The sequence below is a fragment of the Anopheles nili genome, chromosome 3 (genome assembly GCF_943737925.1).
Source record: "Anopheles nili chromosome 3, idAnoNiliSN_F5_01, whole genome shotgun sequence".
Taxonomy (NCBI): Eukaryota; Metazoa; Arthropoda; class Insecta; order Diptera; family Culicidae; genus Anopheles; species Anopheles nili.
The window spans coordinates 33123825-33141075 of NC_071292.1; the positions used below are offsets into that span (position 1 = coordinate 33123825).

At 48.6% G+C, this 17251-nt stretch overlaps 1 protein-coding gene across 1 annotated transcript in view; it reads right to left on the bottom strand.

The window, feature by feature from the left end:
- Positions 1-251: 251 nt before the first annotated feature.
- The window catches only part of LOC128726791 (uncharacterized), a 30959-nt gene continuing 13959 nt past the window's right edge, over positions 252-17251 (bottom strand). The window contains exons 7-29 of the mRNA XM_053820618.1: positions 16892-17251; positions 16004-16453; positions 14982-15130; positions 14607-14891; positions 14219-14506; positions 14054-14140; positions 13911-13976; positions 13549-13593; positions 12699-12740; positions 12521-12610; positions 12377-12456; positions 12142-12290; positions 7474-12049; positions 7198-7322; positions 7012-7124; positions 5406-5848; positions 5162-5312; positions 4885-5075; positions 4138-4528; positions 3463-4053; positions 3253-3374; positions 2442-3166; positions 252-1883 (exon numbers count right to left, since the gene is read on the bottom strand). Of these exons, the coding sequence (XP_053676593.1) occupies positions 3007-3166; positions 3253-3374; positions 3463-4053; positions 4138-4528; positions 4885-5075; positions 5162-5312; positions 5406-5848; positions 7012-7124; positions 7198-7322; positions 7474-12049; positions 12142-12290; positions 12377-12456; positions 12521-12610; positions 12699-12740; positions 13549-13593; positions 13911-13976; positions 14054-14140; positions 14219-14506; positions 14607-14891; positions 14982-15130; positions 16004-16453; positions 16892-17251 (8954 nt within the window). The 3' untranslated portion in view covers positions 252-1883; positions 2442-3006. The remainder of the gene's footprint in view (positions 1884-2441; positions 3167-3252; positions 3375-3462; positions 4054-4137; positions 4529-4884; positions 5076-5161; positions 5313-5405; positions 5849-7011; positions 7125-7197; positions 7323-7473; positions 12050-12141; positions 12291-12376; positions 12457-12520; positions 12611-12698; positions 12741-13548; positions 13594-13910; positions 13977-14053; positions 14141-14218; positions 14507-14606; positions 14892-14981; positions 15131-16003; positions 16454-16891) is intronic.

Below are 17251 nucleotides of genomic sequence, written 5' to 3' on the forward strand. Positions count from 1 at the left end.
AACGACGCCATGCGCTAAACAAAAAATCATCGCAAGTTCGGTACGAAACATTTAAAATAAAGTAAAATGTACATTTATTGTTTCTGCTATGCACTCGCAAGGAGCAGTGGTACCGTATTATTTCGCTGCTTTACAGTATTGTGAATGGGCAACCTTTCTAACAGAAAATGGTAAAAAAGCATGATCCCATTATAGTAAAAATAGGCAGCGCATTGTATTGCCCGAACGAAACATAACCTATTAAGATCTTCTCTGTTGAGTGGATGTGGTGTGTGTTTTTTTTTACAATTTTATCTCTTCGATTTCTCTCTCTCTCTCTCTCTTTCTCTTATTTTACCTATGGTACACGCAAGCAGAAAACTTCCTACCAAAAAAGCTCCTACCTCCTTATCTGCATCATGATCATGATCATCATCAGTACATCGAGCGCTACTGTCAATGATTAGAGTGTAAAGAACGATACATATGGGTGGGTGCGTGGGTGGTGGAGCTTTCTAGAGTCCTGTCGTCCCTCCCCCACCACCTCAGCTACGCCCTATAGCGTTTCTTTCCGTTACCGTGAGCACACGCACAAGAAGGATGCACTTCTGCACACTGCCTGTTAAGCACTTAAAACCACGCGTTTCCCGCGTGTCGGAAAGGATGGCATTATTTCTTATCATCGTCATGTCGCTGGACAGGTTGTCCTTGCTGGGTTTTTGTGTGCTAGTCTACCTTTTGTCGTGTAATCTACTTTCACGGTTCGAACGATACCCCGTCCGGTTCCCTTTCGTGTTTATCGCTCTGACTATAAAGAACTGCACCGATGATTGAGAGGATTTTTTTTTGCAACACGCCGCTTGTTCACGTCTCATTTCGTACTGCTTGCTTTCTCTCTGCCTTGTATACGAACGCCACATTGGCACCGCGGTACGCAACAGTACAAGCAAAGGAAAACCTGATTCCTCGTTGCTTTCGCCGAAACGCGAACGATTTGCTTTCCTGAGGAACTTGTTGAACGTAAAAAAATATATATATATTTGTTTTACTTAAAAGCGAATTAAAACGCTCCTCTGCCTGCTTGCGAACCATTCGCTATAAACCTAATCCACGCAATTTGAAATAATACGTACGATCGTGTGTATGGGTGTGCGTGTATGTGTATATGTGTAAAAAATACTTCTTTTTCTTCTGCCGGGCACATTGTCTTAAGGTATATGCAACCCCCCTTCGGTCAGCACATGACGTACGGCGTTTCCGGGAGCGTGTGTCGGTGAGTTTCCCGGCTTGTTCACAATTCCCCATCAGTCAGTTCCAGCCACACATTTCTTCTAGGTCCCGCGTCGCAGCATTGGCTTCAATAAATATATGTATATATGTATGGGTATAAGTGTCAACGTGCATCCGCATCCGGGGCAAGTCCAGGATTGCAACATTTCAACGTACCAAACACGTCCACGGACCGAATCATTATGGTCGGTTTTTCTCTTCCCTCCGCGGAATACGCTTCGTATTCAGCCCTTAGGCATCTTTTCAAGAGCCTCCGAGCATTCTTTTCTTACGCACGGTTCTCGTTTACGCAAAGTAAAGTTAAATAAAATTCGAATACTTGTTCCATCAGCTACCGACTGGGTGTGCTTAACAGTCTGACATCCGCCGCTGCTACTTTCCTGATTGGTTTGTGTCGTTTTACTTTTTCCGACAATAATACGTCTCTGGGTTTGAAAGTGCTCTATTTCTAATTTGTTTCTGATTTAATTATTTTATTTTCCGTTTGTTTTTTCTTCTTTTCATCCTTCGTGTATAGTTCCGTTTCTCTTCAGTTTGTAAAAGAAAATCGCTACTCTCTTGTGTAGTTATAGTCCAGTGATTTCATTTATTTGCGGGCGTTTCGTTTCGCTTCCCTATCACCGATTGACGGTTAAGTTGGGGGGAAAAACGAAAAAAAAAGGATGTTTAAAATTAAAATAGAAATCTTCTGCTGCTTAACTTAACTACTCGATACCTCGGGCGTTCCTAACCTAACGATGATCATGGCGTAACGTGTGTCCACTTACTGGTGATACGTCCTTTCATAAAACCAACAGGCAAAAGAAAAAACCTCACTACTCTCCTACACTATGTACACAACGGGGATGGGTGGCATTTCAACGCAAATAAAACGTGGTTCCTTGAGTACGCTTACGAAACATAAAACCTTCTCGTCCCTTCGTTTGCATAATTCCCTATTTCTCTATCCAAAACCACGCGCACACACACACTGCGCGCGGGTTTTTGTTTTCTATGATGTGCACACAGAGGCGTTTACACCAGCTGCAAAATGTGCGAATGCCCTGTGGTGGTGGTGGTGATGATGTAAGATAGAATTTGCTGTAACTTGGGTTGCAAATCTCATCACCCTCCCCCGTATGCTCCCCGCGCCAACAATCCCTTCTTGTTCGATGTGTTGCAAAATCACATACTTCTTCGAGCCGTACGGAAGCTGCACATCAACGCTGCATCATTCTGGTGCAAGTTCCGTCCGCATGGCCTATCCGCTGCGGTGGGCACAGTCTTTTTTCTCTGGTTCCGGGGGTGTAAATCGCGCCTATGATAATTGTTGCAAACGTTGTCACTGTTGCCGTCACCCTCGATCTTACGTTACATCTCTATGTTATAGTGCTTGTGACGTTGTGTGTGTGTGTATGGTCAGTCTGTAAAATCTTATCGTTGGCCGCAGTCATCGAGCTGGTAGGATCTGCTGCTATTTTCCGGATGGTGGTGGTGCTGGTGCATGTCCTTTCCGGATATCCGGTGTTGTTGCTGTTCGGTGCTGCAACCACCGCCGTCATGCTCCATTGCGTAGTGCCGTGATGGTGGCAACAGCGCTGTTGACATAACGGATGGTTGCGGTGGTGGTAAAGGCGACAGAAACATACCATCATCGCTCGATGGTTTCGTCTCTGCTAGCTCTAATCCAGCCGTGCTGCTGGAAGCGTTCCCAAGCGTGATATTTATGGGACTAACATGTTGCTGCTGTTGGTGGTATCAGGAGGAGTGCTTGTCCGTCAGGTCAGCCCACCGTTGTTCGAAGAACTTACGCATACCGTGCCCGGCAATGCCGACGGGTGAGTCATCCTCGTTGAAGACTTCACAGTTGTCGAATATTTGCCGCACGTCCGCGATGAAGTCTTCGCGTGATTTATATCTGCGCGAAATAAAGAAAAAACAAAGGAAAATGTAAATCACACACACACACACGTTGCAAGCGAAACGCAAGTAAGCAACACTTACACTACATCCTGGAGGCGTTTCTTGATCGTCGATAGATCCATCGGACATTTGATGATCTTTCGATACGTCGGGAACTGTTTGGTGTTAACCGGTAGCAAGAATGGCCACGAGTCTTCGTGAATCTGTAAAGCACGGGTAAGCGAGAAAGCAACGCGTTAGTAAACAATAATGGTACATCGGTTTTAGGGAAAAATATTCCATTGCCCATACCTCCATTTCCTCCAGGACGGTTTTGCAAACGGCCAGCTCTTTCAGCAACCGTTTGGCAGCCTTCTTCTCCTGTCTCGCGCGTTCTTTCGCCTCGTCCCGTTCCTTCGACCGCTCCTTCCGCTGATGGTCACTGCTGCTGCTGTTGCTGCTGCTACTACTGGCCGTACTCATCGACTCCTTCGCCGGGGACGGTCTCGGTTGGTACTCTTCCGAAGAGTCGCCACCACAGCTTCCATCACCGTCGTTTCCGATCGGTGTCCGCTCGCTGTCGATGTAGTCTGAGGTGCAGGTTCCACCGGCATTCATCAAGTTGTCGGAAGATGGACCACTGTACTCACTAACGCCACCACTAACACCGCTAGTGCTACATCCGGCGGTGGGTGATGTTTCTCTTTGAGCGTGTCCCTGCTCGATCGATTCCACAGATGGAAGATCACTCTGCCCCGCCGAAACATTATGTGGGTTTGCATAACTTTCTGCCGGTGCGATCGCAGACGACGCATCACACGGTGTGGTGTATTGAGAATGGCCATCTTCCGGGGTGGCTGTTTGACGGAAATGATGCTGCTGCTGCTGCTGTGGAGGCTGTTGCTGATGACAAACACCGGCATTATACTCGGCAGGATTTGTGTAATACTGTTGTTGCTGCTGCTGCTGATGATGATGATGGTGTACCGACTGCAATGCTGTCGGTGGTGCCATGGTGGACGAGACCGATGGCGAGGGTTGCTGATAGAACTGCTGGTAGTACTGCTGCTGTTGCTGACCGTACATGGCGGCCATAGCTTCGGTGGACGCAGGCGAATGGCACATGGAGTAGTTATCAACCGACGGGCCACCAGGAACACTATGTGCACCGTACTGCTGCGGATGTTGGTGTTGCTGAGGATGATGCATTAGCTGCTGCTGTTGCTGCTGGAGGTGGTGCTGATGGTGTTGATAAGCCGATGTTGCTGTTGCTGCTGCTGCTGCTGATGCTGGGGCTCCCGGCATGTGCGGTGGTGGCTGTAGGTGTTGTGGCGCCGACGATTCTTCATGACTCGTGGACGCTATTGAATGTGCTGGACTGTATTAATTGGGTTCTCTTTAATATCTTCTAAATTGTTCTCATCTTTACAACAACGATCATGTGTTAGGGCGTCCGTGTGAGCACGGCATGTGAGAGCAGAGAAGCATATGAGGGTAAGATTAATTTGAACCCATAAAGCGGACAGAGCGGTGAAAACGTAACACAAGTGTCGTGAGATGATGCACAAATCATAAAGTGAGAAGCCTTGAAGAATGTTTCGTGGTGCTATCGCGAACTATTCTTCAACTGTTATCGATCGCACAGGAAATGGTAATGTTTTAGTGTGATAGAGAGAGAGCGTGTGTGAGTGGGCGCGTGTAAGGCCACGAATTTTAGACAACAACAATAGCTACCTTAACGGGGTCGTCGCGATGTCCTCGTGGGACGAATTCAACGACTGGTTCAGGGAACTGCTCAGTGACGATGTGTTCAGCAGCGACTGCGAGCTGTTGTTGGTGGTGCGTTCCTTCGGTTTGCGTTGTGGCTTCTTCTTTGGCGGAGCCTTCGCGACGCAGTTCTGGCAGTACCATTTGCCACGGGGATACTGAAGTGGGCGAAATAATAAATATGTGGTGTTAAAACTCGAAAGCTTATTTACAGAGACGAACGCTTCATCTTTAAGACAGGTACCTTCAACATCGGGGGTATGTAACAGTCCTGATGATACGCCCGGGGACACAGCTCACAGTACACCATCTTACCCAGCGGTGGTGGACGCAATCCGCCACACACGATGCATTTTCTTTCGCCGGTGGCTTTGTTCTTGCATTCGAAGCAATACCTAAGAGGGGCACGGAAATCGAACAGATTAAATGTTGTAAAATGATGCTTTCAGATCAAATTCTAGAGTTCGCTGGTACGCGACCCCACTTACCAGTCGCCGTCCGGTATCTTGTCCATGCGGGGCTTGAAGCAATAGGTGTGGTAGCCCCGATCACAACCATCGCACAGCAGCAGCTTGTCCTCGGACTCTCCCGATTGACAGAACTGACAATTCTGCAATAGAAGGGAAGACAGTTTGGTTTTCGAGAGGACTTTCTTTTTCGATTTGCCATTGGCCGCGGCCGTCGTCGGTGTCGTTGTCGTCGTCATCGTCGATGTTCTTGCCGCCGTCGTTGTCGTCGTCGTCGTTGCCGTTGCTGCCACCGAGGATCCCGAGGTGTTAGTAGTGGTAGTGGTAGCATGGTTATTAGAAGCATTGCCTTTCTTGCCCGCCGGCGAATCGTGCTGGTTGGCGACCGTGCCATTTTTCTTTTTGCTTGACTTTCCTTGACCTGCCTTCTTGGCGGCGCCACTTTTGCCCCCTTTCGCGCATTGCTATAAACACACCTCCCCCAAACACCATGCGGCGAGCAGGGAGTGGAGTATCGAGAAAATCCACCCCATCCAAAATGACCCCACCAGGTAGTAAACACCCCCATCCCCCATCCGAAACCCAATCCGAGTTATTTGCAAAGGAAGTTCACAAGTTCAGACATTCAGCAAACATCAACAGCACAGCGCGCGCGTTGCGTACGATCGCAAACGAAAAGTTGTAACACAAAGAAAGAAAGGAAATAAATACATCGCACATCGTTTCCATCGAATAAAAAAGAAAGAAAATGATAAAGAAAGAAAAACAGCAATCAGTATCGAAAGCAAAAGGACGCTGACCAGCAGCGGACAGCGAGAAGAAACATTCAGCACTCGGACGCTCAAATGGGAAAAAAAACAAAACTCAAACATGTACAAAACAGAATACAGATCAAGGCACAAAAAGACAAAGCTAGTACCAAAATAAGAAGAGAGGAAAAAAACGCAACTCAGCAGCATGCCATCAGAGATACATTAACAGAGCAAAATATATGAAGCTATAGTAGGGTCCAAAGAGTGTCAAAACCATAAGCAGGGGTTAGAAAACAGAGTATGAAATAGAAAAAAGAAAGAAACACTATACTAGAAAAGGAAAAATCATGCAACACACGCGTCTAAATCGAAAGCGCTAGGGAAGTGGTGATGGTGATCGTTAATACGCTATAGATTCCTCGCAGCTACCTCAGCAGTAATGGGCGACGATGGCAACAACGACGACGACGAGGACGACGACAACGTTTCACACCGGCCGGGACGAGAAAATGATTCGTATGTGAGTGGCCCGACTCCGGTCCCTACGTGAGAGAGCAAGAGCCTATAGCCCCGTTCTGATTGTATGCACCCAAGGGTATTAGCCGTTGCGTTTGCCTTCCGCTTCGGTGCAACAACAGTGCAACAATGTACAACAAATGAATACGTTCACAAAAGAAAAACAATGTACAACACAGCACACGAACACCGCAACCGTTCAATGGGTCGCTTGGACATACACAACAACATCAACCCACAGGTGTATATTTAGGGACGGTGCACAACATAAACCACAAGCACACAAACACACGATATAGATTCGTCTAGAACCAATGGGGGAGGATGGTACTTTGGTCAGTTTGCCGGATGCTACTTACCGCTTTCATGATGCTCTTGTCCCAGGCAACGCAGGATTCCAACACGTACAGTGCCATCGATAGTTGGGCGGTAGTGACGGAACGTTCCACTGCGTCGCGCCATGAAAGCAGACCTACAAAAGAAGAATCGCGGCATGAGATAATCGTTGAATCTGATGACCTGCTGGTCGCAACCAATGCACCTACCTTTCGGGAGATTCTCATCCTCGGCGGAGCTGTTCGAGCAGTTTGAGAGGTTGGACACGTTCGAGTTGTTCTGGTTGCTGTGCGATTCCTGTTGCGCGATAACCGCCATTTGCGCCTCGGTCGTGCTACGGATAGGAGACCAAAAAAACCGAATTCACGAGGTATTACAATCAACCGACACCCCGACCGGGAAGAAACGCGCGTCTCTTCGCCGCCAACAACCCGTTCTCCACACACCACGCGCGCACACGCTGTCGCTCTCCAGATCATACTCACTTGATTCCTAGCGGTGGCTTCAGGTACCGACGCTCGATGGCTGCCTCAAGGCCAAGGATGCGCTCGCGCAACATCTCGATCGTTACGTCCTCCACGATGCCGTTCTCGCTGTCTCCTTCGCGCTGAGGCATCTGCCAGCCCTTCACCTGCATCGAGGCACTGGCCACCTTGTCCTCCATCGCTTCGATCTGATCGAGCAGCGCGACTTCGACACGACGCGCGATCGACGGGTTCCAGGAGTTCCACGCTTCCGGTTCGATGTATCCGTTAGGTGGTGGCGGTGCCCTTGGATGTGACACGTGATGTGGCGTCGTGAGGTTGACACTTTCCGCCAACGATTCCAGCAGATTTTGCCGTAACAGCCGCTCTCGGACACCGCGTGGGTTCAACGATTTGATCAGCTCGTTTAGCTCCTCGATGTCGTTGATTTTCCACCATCCGTAACGAAAGTCACGTGGCACGGCCTGCGGTTCCATCTTCCGGGGCGCACCGTGGATCTTGATGTCCTCGAGCTGTTTCTCCTCCTCTGGCGTCATCTGAAGTGGCTGGAACTGATCACACTGTACGTACGCGGTTAGGTTCGAGAGCGTCAGCGTCATGTACGCGGGAAGGGAAAAGTTTCCGTACTCCTCCGGATCAGTCGCTTCCTCGGCCAGCATCTCAGCTCGCAATCGAATCTGGTTCGGGTGGTGGTGACTGTACGAGTACTCGATCGTTTCACGCTTGAACGCCGGCTTCATGTCGGATAGCTGCAACGGCTCAGGACGGCTTTTCTTCGCGATCACCTCGTTGATTTCGTCATCATCCAATCCAGACATCGACAGGATGGACTCGTTCGGAAAGTGAATATCGACACCCTTCTCCAGTGGAACGCTGAAGAACTGGATGTTGTTTCCGATGTCCCACCGGTTGCCCTGGATCTGGCAGATCTCTCTGCACGTGATGTTGGTGAAGATCTGCCGCGCGACCGAAGCCGGCGTGTTGCCGTTGATTGTTGGCAGCGCACATTCGGTGCTTGAAAGTGGCAACTCCTTGTCCACGATCGAGAACCAGCGGTTCAGCAGCTGATCGCTAAACTCCTTCTCCTGCTTCGTGTCCGTGCTGCGCAGGTACAGGTAACCGCCGGGCGTTATAACCTGCGGTCGGGATGCGCTGTTGCTATCCTCGTCCTTCACCTCGATCATCTCGACGTCACTGCCGTACGAAATGACCGATGTAGTCGTCGTTGTCCGGGGTTTGCGATCGCTTCCACTATTCTCGACGGAACCTGCCGCGATCGCTGGCTTACAGTCTCCAGCATTTCCACGTTCCGACGGCACGATCTCTTCGTCATCGTCCACCTCTTGTAGCTGGCACTCGACTAGCTCGCCAGGATCGCGCAACTCTACGCCGTTCTCCACCAATTTTGGCTTCATATCACAGTTCATCATGCTACTTCCGGTCACCCCCGTGCTCTTATCGTTATCTGGCTTCGCTTCCGATCCCTCGTGTGCCACCGTCATGCGATCGCCACTCTCCGTGTCGTCGTCCGGAATGGTGATCGTGGGTGTTTCCTCCTGCACCATAGTCACGTCGTCATCGTCATCGTGCGAATCGATCGAGGTAGACGGCCCTGCTGCATGTGGAGGAGGCTGATGAGGCGACACGTTCACACCACCGATCTGGTTGTTCACCTCGACCGTCTTTGTTTGATCGTGATCGTTACCCTTCTGCACGAGAATGGCCGTTGGGATCGAGTCTTCGATGTCCATTAGCTGATCGTCGGATTTCTTGCCCGATCCAGGTGCATGACTTGCGGTTTCATCCGTTGGCTGATGATTTTCCTGGCGTGCATTAGCAGATTCAAATCCAGCAGCCTCGTTTTCGTGATGGCCCTTCAACTGACTTTCGTGATCGTCAAGGTTTGCTCCGGAGTTGCCATTGGCTGCATGATTCGCTTCTTTTGAGGCACGTACTCGATCGTCTTCCGTGCCCTCGAGAGGAACCGTAGTATCAGTAGCACCATTGCCGCTCCTGTCATTAAGCGTCACTTCTGGTTCATCGATGATTTTGCAATCATCTGATTGGGAATCCGCCGTACGACCATCTTCCAGTGCTGGCCCATTGCTAAAGCTTGTTCGCGAAAAATCGTCCTCATCATCTTCACCCTCCTCGTCCTCGTCATCTCCATCGTCCTCTTCGGCACCATCGTCATATCCGGCCGAAGAAACACCTTCCTGTTCTGCTCCTCCCACCGCACCACCACCTTCCGAAGTTGTGCGTGGTTTCTTTTTCTTCTTCTTCAGCTTTTTGAGTGACACCGACGAGCTGCGCTTCCGTTTCCGCTCATCCATCGGTTGCAGTTCTTGCTTCAACTCCTGCCCATCTGCGTCCTCTTGCGTGTCGTTGCTTTTTACGGCTTCCGGTTTGCAGTTAACGCCATCTGCTTCTTCAACCGGATCTGGTTTCATCGCATTCTCCGGTTTAACAGCAGGTGCATACTTCGGCTCGTAGTCCGGTCGGTTCTGGACCTCCTCGAGGGCGTTCTCGTACCGATACATTTCCGGTTGGGTAGATTCCATCGCTTCCACGTAGATACCACCGCACTTGCCTAGGTTCCAGTACCGCCGCCAGTAGCGATCCTGCCCGAAACACTTCACTCGCAGCTGGTTGAGTGCATTCTCGAGCTGCTGCTTGTTTTGGAATGACGTTTCGAGGATCTTGTCGTACTTGCGTTGCGCCTCTTCCGCCGTTAAGTGTGCGTCCTCGTCCTCCTCGAGCTGTGTTCCTTCGCTCTCCAGGTCGCTGTTGTCTTCGTCGGCTCGATCTCCGCACGTAGCGTGATCATTGATCATGGACTTTGACAGGAGATCCAACTCGCTGGCGGAAGTGTTCGTTTGGCCCGGATGAGCCTGTTGCTGCTGGTTAATGCTTTGCTCACTGTTTGCCATTTCCAACGGCTTTCCGATCATGTTCAACGAACCTCCGCCATTGGGCGTTTCAACGCCCGGGTGGCCATCTCCAATTTTGACGGGGCTTTCCTCTGGTGTCGATGGAACGGATATTGTCGGTATTTCGGTTACACCGGAAGAACACACACCTAACGCAGATATGCCGGGGGGAGGAATTTCTCCCGGCTCTAGCTGCAGCATTTTGCTATTGTGTTGCATTACGTGATGCACGACCGGGTGTGGCGGCGCCGGTGGCGGTGTGACAGGCGGAGCGTTATGTTCCTCCACCGACGGATGCACGGTGTTGTGGTGATTTTCCTGCATCGGCACACTAGGACCGTTGTTCGAGGTCTGCTCCGGAAAAGCGTCCCCACCGATGGTCGCTTCAACGCCATTCATCGATTCCGAATTCACGCTCTGATCACCCGCCATCATGTTGGCCGATGTGGCAGTGTCCATCGGTTCACACTCATCCCTCAACGCGGACCTTGTCTCAGGTTTTGAGTTCTCTTCGCCATCTTCTCCGTCAGCCGTCGGTGGAATCGTGTTCGGGCAGGAATCTTCCGTAACAGTGCACGTCACGGGCATCGGTACGATCTCAACTACATCATTATCGTCATCATCGTCGTCATCATCGTCATCATCATCAGTCTTATGTCCGTCCTCGGAGAAATCTTTTCTGTTCACGATTTCACCTTCCTCCAACTCCTCGGCAGTTCCTTCAGGGTGTGCCGCAGAATTCAACCCATCCTCTTGCGCGGATGGTTCCGATTCCTGCGGAGGACCGTTTTCCACAACCTCACCGCATTCACCTTCTGCGCCTGCACCAGCATCCGAGCCAGGAAGTTTCGATTCACCGTCCGTTGCTTCACTCGTCGGTGCGGCAATTGCTGCGGCCGCTGCAGCTGCTGCTGCTTCTGCTGCTGCTGCAGCTGCAGCGACAGCGGCTGCTTCTTCAGCTCGCTTGGCCTCTTCGGCTGCTTTCATGGAGAGAGACTTTTCCAGGGCTGCCTGCTGCGCTTTTTCGTACTGCTCGAGCCGCTGCTTACGCGCCACTAGCATTTTGTACTTCCGGATCTTGTTGTCCAACAGGTACCGTTCCTTTTTGAGCTGCGCTTGCGATTCCAAGCTACTGTCGATTTGTTTGCAGACGGCCTTGTTCATCAGCAGATCGTTACAAAGCATGGCCAAGATCTCCGTCTTAGTGGTTGGGTTGAGCGCCACGAATGGCTTGTCTTTCAGCAGCTCCGATAGCTTGTAGCGTGCGTTTTCGGCTAGCAGCTCGTAGAACTGCGAGTTCTTGGTGCTGCACATTTTGAAATCCTCGTCGTTGACTAGATGATGCTTGGACGGTGCGTCACGGTCGCGTTCGAGATTGATACCGGACTGCTGTTTGACCTCGCCTGTCGCTACGGCATATAGGTAGATGCGCAGTATCTCGGACACGTTCGTGTGCGTGATGTCGGCCTGTCGCAGAGTTTGTCCGAGCAGAGTCGTATGACGGCCCGGGTTTGGAATGCCCGGATCTTCAATAGCACACACCAGCAAATGCGTCATCACCGACAGTAGCTCTTCCTCGGCATCGATCGCGTTCTCAGAAGTTAGTGCGACATGGAAGGATTGCAAATTCGGCAGCGATTCCATATCTACAATGGTTAAAATTAAAAAAGAAAAACGAGTAAGTTAAATCACCCCAAACCATCCATTTCCAGTTAAAACAATCCCTATCGATACATACCGAAGCCTAGCGTTTCACCGAAATTGTGCAAAAACTCAAATACCATCAACAGGTCGGCGTACCCTGTGCCCGTTAGCTTTAAGCCAGGAATTCGCGAAAAGTTAGGCAGAACAGTCTGTTCGACTATTTCCGAGTCTTCTTGCGGTTTTCTGCAAATAGCCAAAACATACAGTAAAACATGTGCTACAACAAATAACAGACAAATGTAAACACGTTGCTCATTTCTCACACATACCTCAATTCGGCAAGGATATTAGTGTCCCTCTTTCTCATCACTAATTTCTTTTCGCGCTGGATCAATTTATCCAAAATCACCTGAAATATTAAAGGGAAGATTTATTGCACTGTTTTCTTTACGTTAAAATTGTTAGTTACTCACTTGATGTTTCTTCTTTTCCTTTTCTTCAAATTTGCGACGCAGTTCAAGCTGTTTTATCAGTGCCATATGTTGCCTTCGTCTTTCGCGTTCCTGTGACACAAGCATAAGAGATAATAAATCAATTGCACGATAATAGATTGTCGGTAGAATTTTGATTTACAAAATTCATGTTCCTTACCATTTCCATCGCATACATCAACTCCTTCTGTTTGGCGAGTTCCTAAAATAGCACGAGATCAATAAAAATGTTATGCTATCGTTTTTTTTTCTTCATAATAAAGATTTTATACACAACTTAAAGAAAAATTAACAAAAATTGACGAGTTTTTATACAAGATAATGATGTTCATCACAATAACGTGCACGATGGTATCGAAACGGTATAGAAACGAAGGAACAAAATCACAATGACCAGGAAAGAACAAAAATTGAAAGATAATCAATTACAAAAACGAAATTCAATCAGTTCAAAGTGAATTAACACAGCACAAGTGTAAATAATAACAGCTATGAACACCTAAATTTCTAGTGATAGAAAATCAAGTAAACATACTCATGATAAAAATGAAAAAAAATGATAACATATAAAGGATAATGTAATAAATTAAAATAGCAATTTAAGTTGAATATTAAATCAAATAAAATGATGATTAGATACAAGAAATGATAAGCTATGGCGATACGGCTTGTATTCTTAGAATTGACACGTAACGATAGACAAGGTATCCTACGAAGAGGCAACTATTAGAAGAAAGTTTTCAATAAGGAGATGAATGTGGCTATGTACACACATAAAACGTTTGGTCTCGGGTGACCTCAAAGGAAGGGAGGATGTAGCGCACAAAAGGATTGGTGGAATCTAGACTAATCTAGCGATGGATCAGAGTTTATACTCTCAGCCGATTCTAGGATAGTAGACTAGAACACGCACACATACAAGGGTACACAAAAACACACGTAACACAATGGCAAAACATATTAGCCACTAGGTTGATGAGGTAGATTCATGTGTCTAGGGATCGCAGTACCTGTTCCTTCTGCAGCAATGCCTGCTGTCGTTTCTGTTCTTTTTCCTGCATTTTGAAGGGTATATGATTTTGAAGCAAAGCAATGATCGATCACATTCCGATCCGCGCACACGATTGTTAGACCAATTCGGACCCAATTACATTTGTCGGGTGTGTTTAATAGGCACCGGGAAGAGGCGCATAATCATAGCGTGTGACAAAGAAGTCATAAGAAAATGAAAGAAAAACCCATACATTAAAATATATTTTTGTTTTTGATAATTAAAACTCGCAACTAAATTCATCGTAAAGGACGTTTTGCTATAAAAATGTTATGTTTTGCATTTCATCTACAACTACCTTCACAGAAATATTGTACGCACCTGTGCTTTTCGGGCTGCTTCTTCCGCCTTTTGTCGAGCTAGTTCTTCTTCTCGTTTTTTCTTTGCCTGTAAAAGAAAATAGAAATAGATGAAAACTCACTCCACATCATTCACTCGATCAATTGATATTGAAAAGTTCATACCTCCAACGCTTGCTGATTTTTCAATTCACGCTCCTTGCGCTGCTGCTCCAATCGTTCGTTGCGCTCAGCTTCCTTTACTTGTCGCGCCTGTAATATTAATTAGCAACCATTAGCCCTTCCATTCGAACATTCAAACAACGCCGTGAGGATGACCGATCTCAATACCTTTTCCTTGTTCTTGTTCATCTCTTCCTTGGCGAGCTTCTTAGCGTCTCGGAGCGCTTGCTGCTGTTTCGCGATTTCGATCCTTTGCTCAACACCGAGGCCCGCATGGCGGGTGAACATTTTCAGTTCCTCCAGTCGCCGACTCACTTCCACGTCAGTCATTTTGATGAACTCGCCATCCGTGGCGTACGGTGCTGGAGCTGGCTGCAGGAACGTGCCCACGATGGCCTTTGCCGAGAAGCTAAAATTATCACGGCTCAGATCCTTCGGCTTAAACTGATCCAAGTACTGCGCGCAGGCATCGGAAGAAAAGCAGAATAGAAAAAAATCATGATTAAAAACCCGTTTACATTGCACTTATCATAGGTCGTGTCACTATCACTCGTACCAGTTGGATTTGATTCATGCCCTTCATTTTGTTCACGCTCTGCGGTGGATAGTAGTACACATCACCCTTAATGTGACCGTTTCTCGTCAACCCGCGTATCACCGTCTCCCTTCGCCAGCCTTTTTCCAGCGGCACCCGGAGATCCTTTACGTTTATATGCTCCTCGCCCTCCGACTCGGACATGCCACTCTCGGAGATACTTTCCGTATCGGTGTTCGTATTGGACGTACTGTTTTCCATCGATTGGTTCCGGCTCGCCTCGAGCATGGCCTGGCGCAGTTTTTCCTGTTTCCAGTCAAATAAAAATGATATGAATTGTTACAGTTGTACCAACCGAGAGGAAAAATCAAAGAATTGCGCAAAAACAACACTTACAATCTCTGCATCTTGCGTTAACAGCTGCTGCGCGGTTAGAGGCTTAGACCCAACGGCTCGACTCTGCGCCAACAGAGAAGCGACGGTGTTCTTCTTCGGTTTGGACACCCCACGGCCAAGGTTACGTGGGCGGCCTTCCTTGAATTGAGCTGTACGACATGCAAGAACGAAAACACGATTATTTGAACCATCTACAACGCGGACACTATATTCTCATTTTCTAACACTAGCACAAGCGGACGATTGTAAAAAGCTGTTGGGTTATGAGTTTTTTACGACTATTAGCTCATAATGCAAAATTACATCCTTTTTTTAACGCGTAATGAAGTGTTGAAGCTCGTGTCTACGATCCTTAGCTATCAGTGTGTTAGTGTGCAAATGTGTATGTGTGGGTGTCTATGGATTTTCCGGACACATCGGATTCTGTTACAAGCAAGCAGGAAATATGTACAACACCCAACAAAGCGCTCTGTAATAGGATAATCCGACACATCCTTGGCGGAAAAACAGCGATTGCGTATGCATGCGAGGTTTCACTGTTCCGTACGTGCTCCCGCCCCTCGTTTGATCTCATTTCAGAGCAAAGACATGCTTTTCCTTTTTAATTCCTGAATAGATCAAAGCTAGCCGCGCGCAATAGATTAAATTTGGAGAGCTTCGTTTTCAACGCCTACTGCACATTCCCTCCGAACATCCGGGAAGGTACCAGCCAGGTCATTGAAAGAAGATGCGTTATTTGCCGGAAGGAGAGTGTGTTTAGAAAGTAATGCCATTCACATTTCGTTAAAATCAGCGCCACACTGCAAGCTCTGGCGGCGGGGTGGTATGTGGATGGAGACCAGGAAAAGCCCAAAACCGTCCGTGTTTAGTAAGAGTTCGCATTCTAGGCAAGCGCGGGATAATGAAAACGGGAAAGCGACAGGACTCAGCGCACAAAAGAAGGCAGATTTAGTGGTGGCAGGATGTTTTTTGTGTGTGTGCATGTGATAATGAAGAAGTAGTTGAAGAAAACAAATACTAACAACCGGCGAGCGACGAGTAGTCGTACTCCTCGTAATTCGAGATTTTCAAAAGCTCCGACAGCGAACTGTTGAAGCCGAGCTGGGCCGCCATCAGCTGATGGTTGGCAGCCGTGGCAACACCACTGCTGCTGCCGGCGCTGCCACTGCTGGTGGTGTTGCAGGTGGAGTTGGTGGTGATGGTACTGGTTCCGGACCCACTACCAACCGAGGCCATCAGCAGGGAGTTCAGCGTGCTGGTGCTGTTCGTACCGGTGCCGAGACCTGCCGCGCCGGTCGAAACTGGAGCTGCGGCGGCGTAAGCGGCTGCCGCGGATGCCAGGCTCATGTTGACATTCCCATCCAGGCCGAGGGAACCGGCACCAAGGGCAGCAGCAGCAGCTGCAGCAGCCGCTGCTGCTGCTGCCGCAGCCGACGCGTTGCGGCGGCTTTTGTTGTCGGATTTTCGACGAGCTATAAAATTTGCATTTTTCCATTGGAGTTAATGTGGTGTGTTTTATGTGAGTGTGGGTGTGGGTGTGTTTTCCAAGTCCAAAAACAGATTCAAAGAAAGAAGAAAATGGAAGAAATAGAATCACAAAAATTACAACGGGAGCGAATGATACAAAAGTTTGATATATACGTGGGGAGAGGAAAATAGTGTTAATCAAGGATGTTTCCATCAAAAGGTCAAGGGAAATCTCTGCACACAAAACATGAATTAAAGTTCCAACGTTCGCTCGATTGATAAAATAAAACATCGTGATCAAATGATAATTTTCTTCTCATCCTGTTCCGATAGCATCCTCGAAACCGCCATTCCCTATCTATCAGGTCTAACCCTACGTCCACACAACATCCCAACTGGAACTCATCTCTACGCCTGTGTTCGGTTTCACCACCCATACTTACATCGCGAGGAATCATTCGTATTTCCAAGAGCCGCCGTGATGGTGCTCAAGCTCTGCAAACTGTTGGCGCTGGCCGCGGACATCGCCGGTGACGACGACGAAGCGGAATGTGTCGAATCACTTCGGCCACCTTCGTTCGACGATTTTGACGGTTTCATTGACAGGTTGAGTGGGGCGTCGTCTTGCTCCAGTAGGCCAGATGATTGGTTACCACCACCACTGTTCATACCAGCCGCTGCGGCCGCCGTTAGCGAGGACACAATAGTGGCTGCTGCCGAGGACGACCCACCACCACTGGAACCCTTGGCGCTGAGATTCAACCCCGACCATTCGTTCACGTGATCGGCCATAGAGTCTTTGA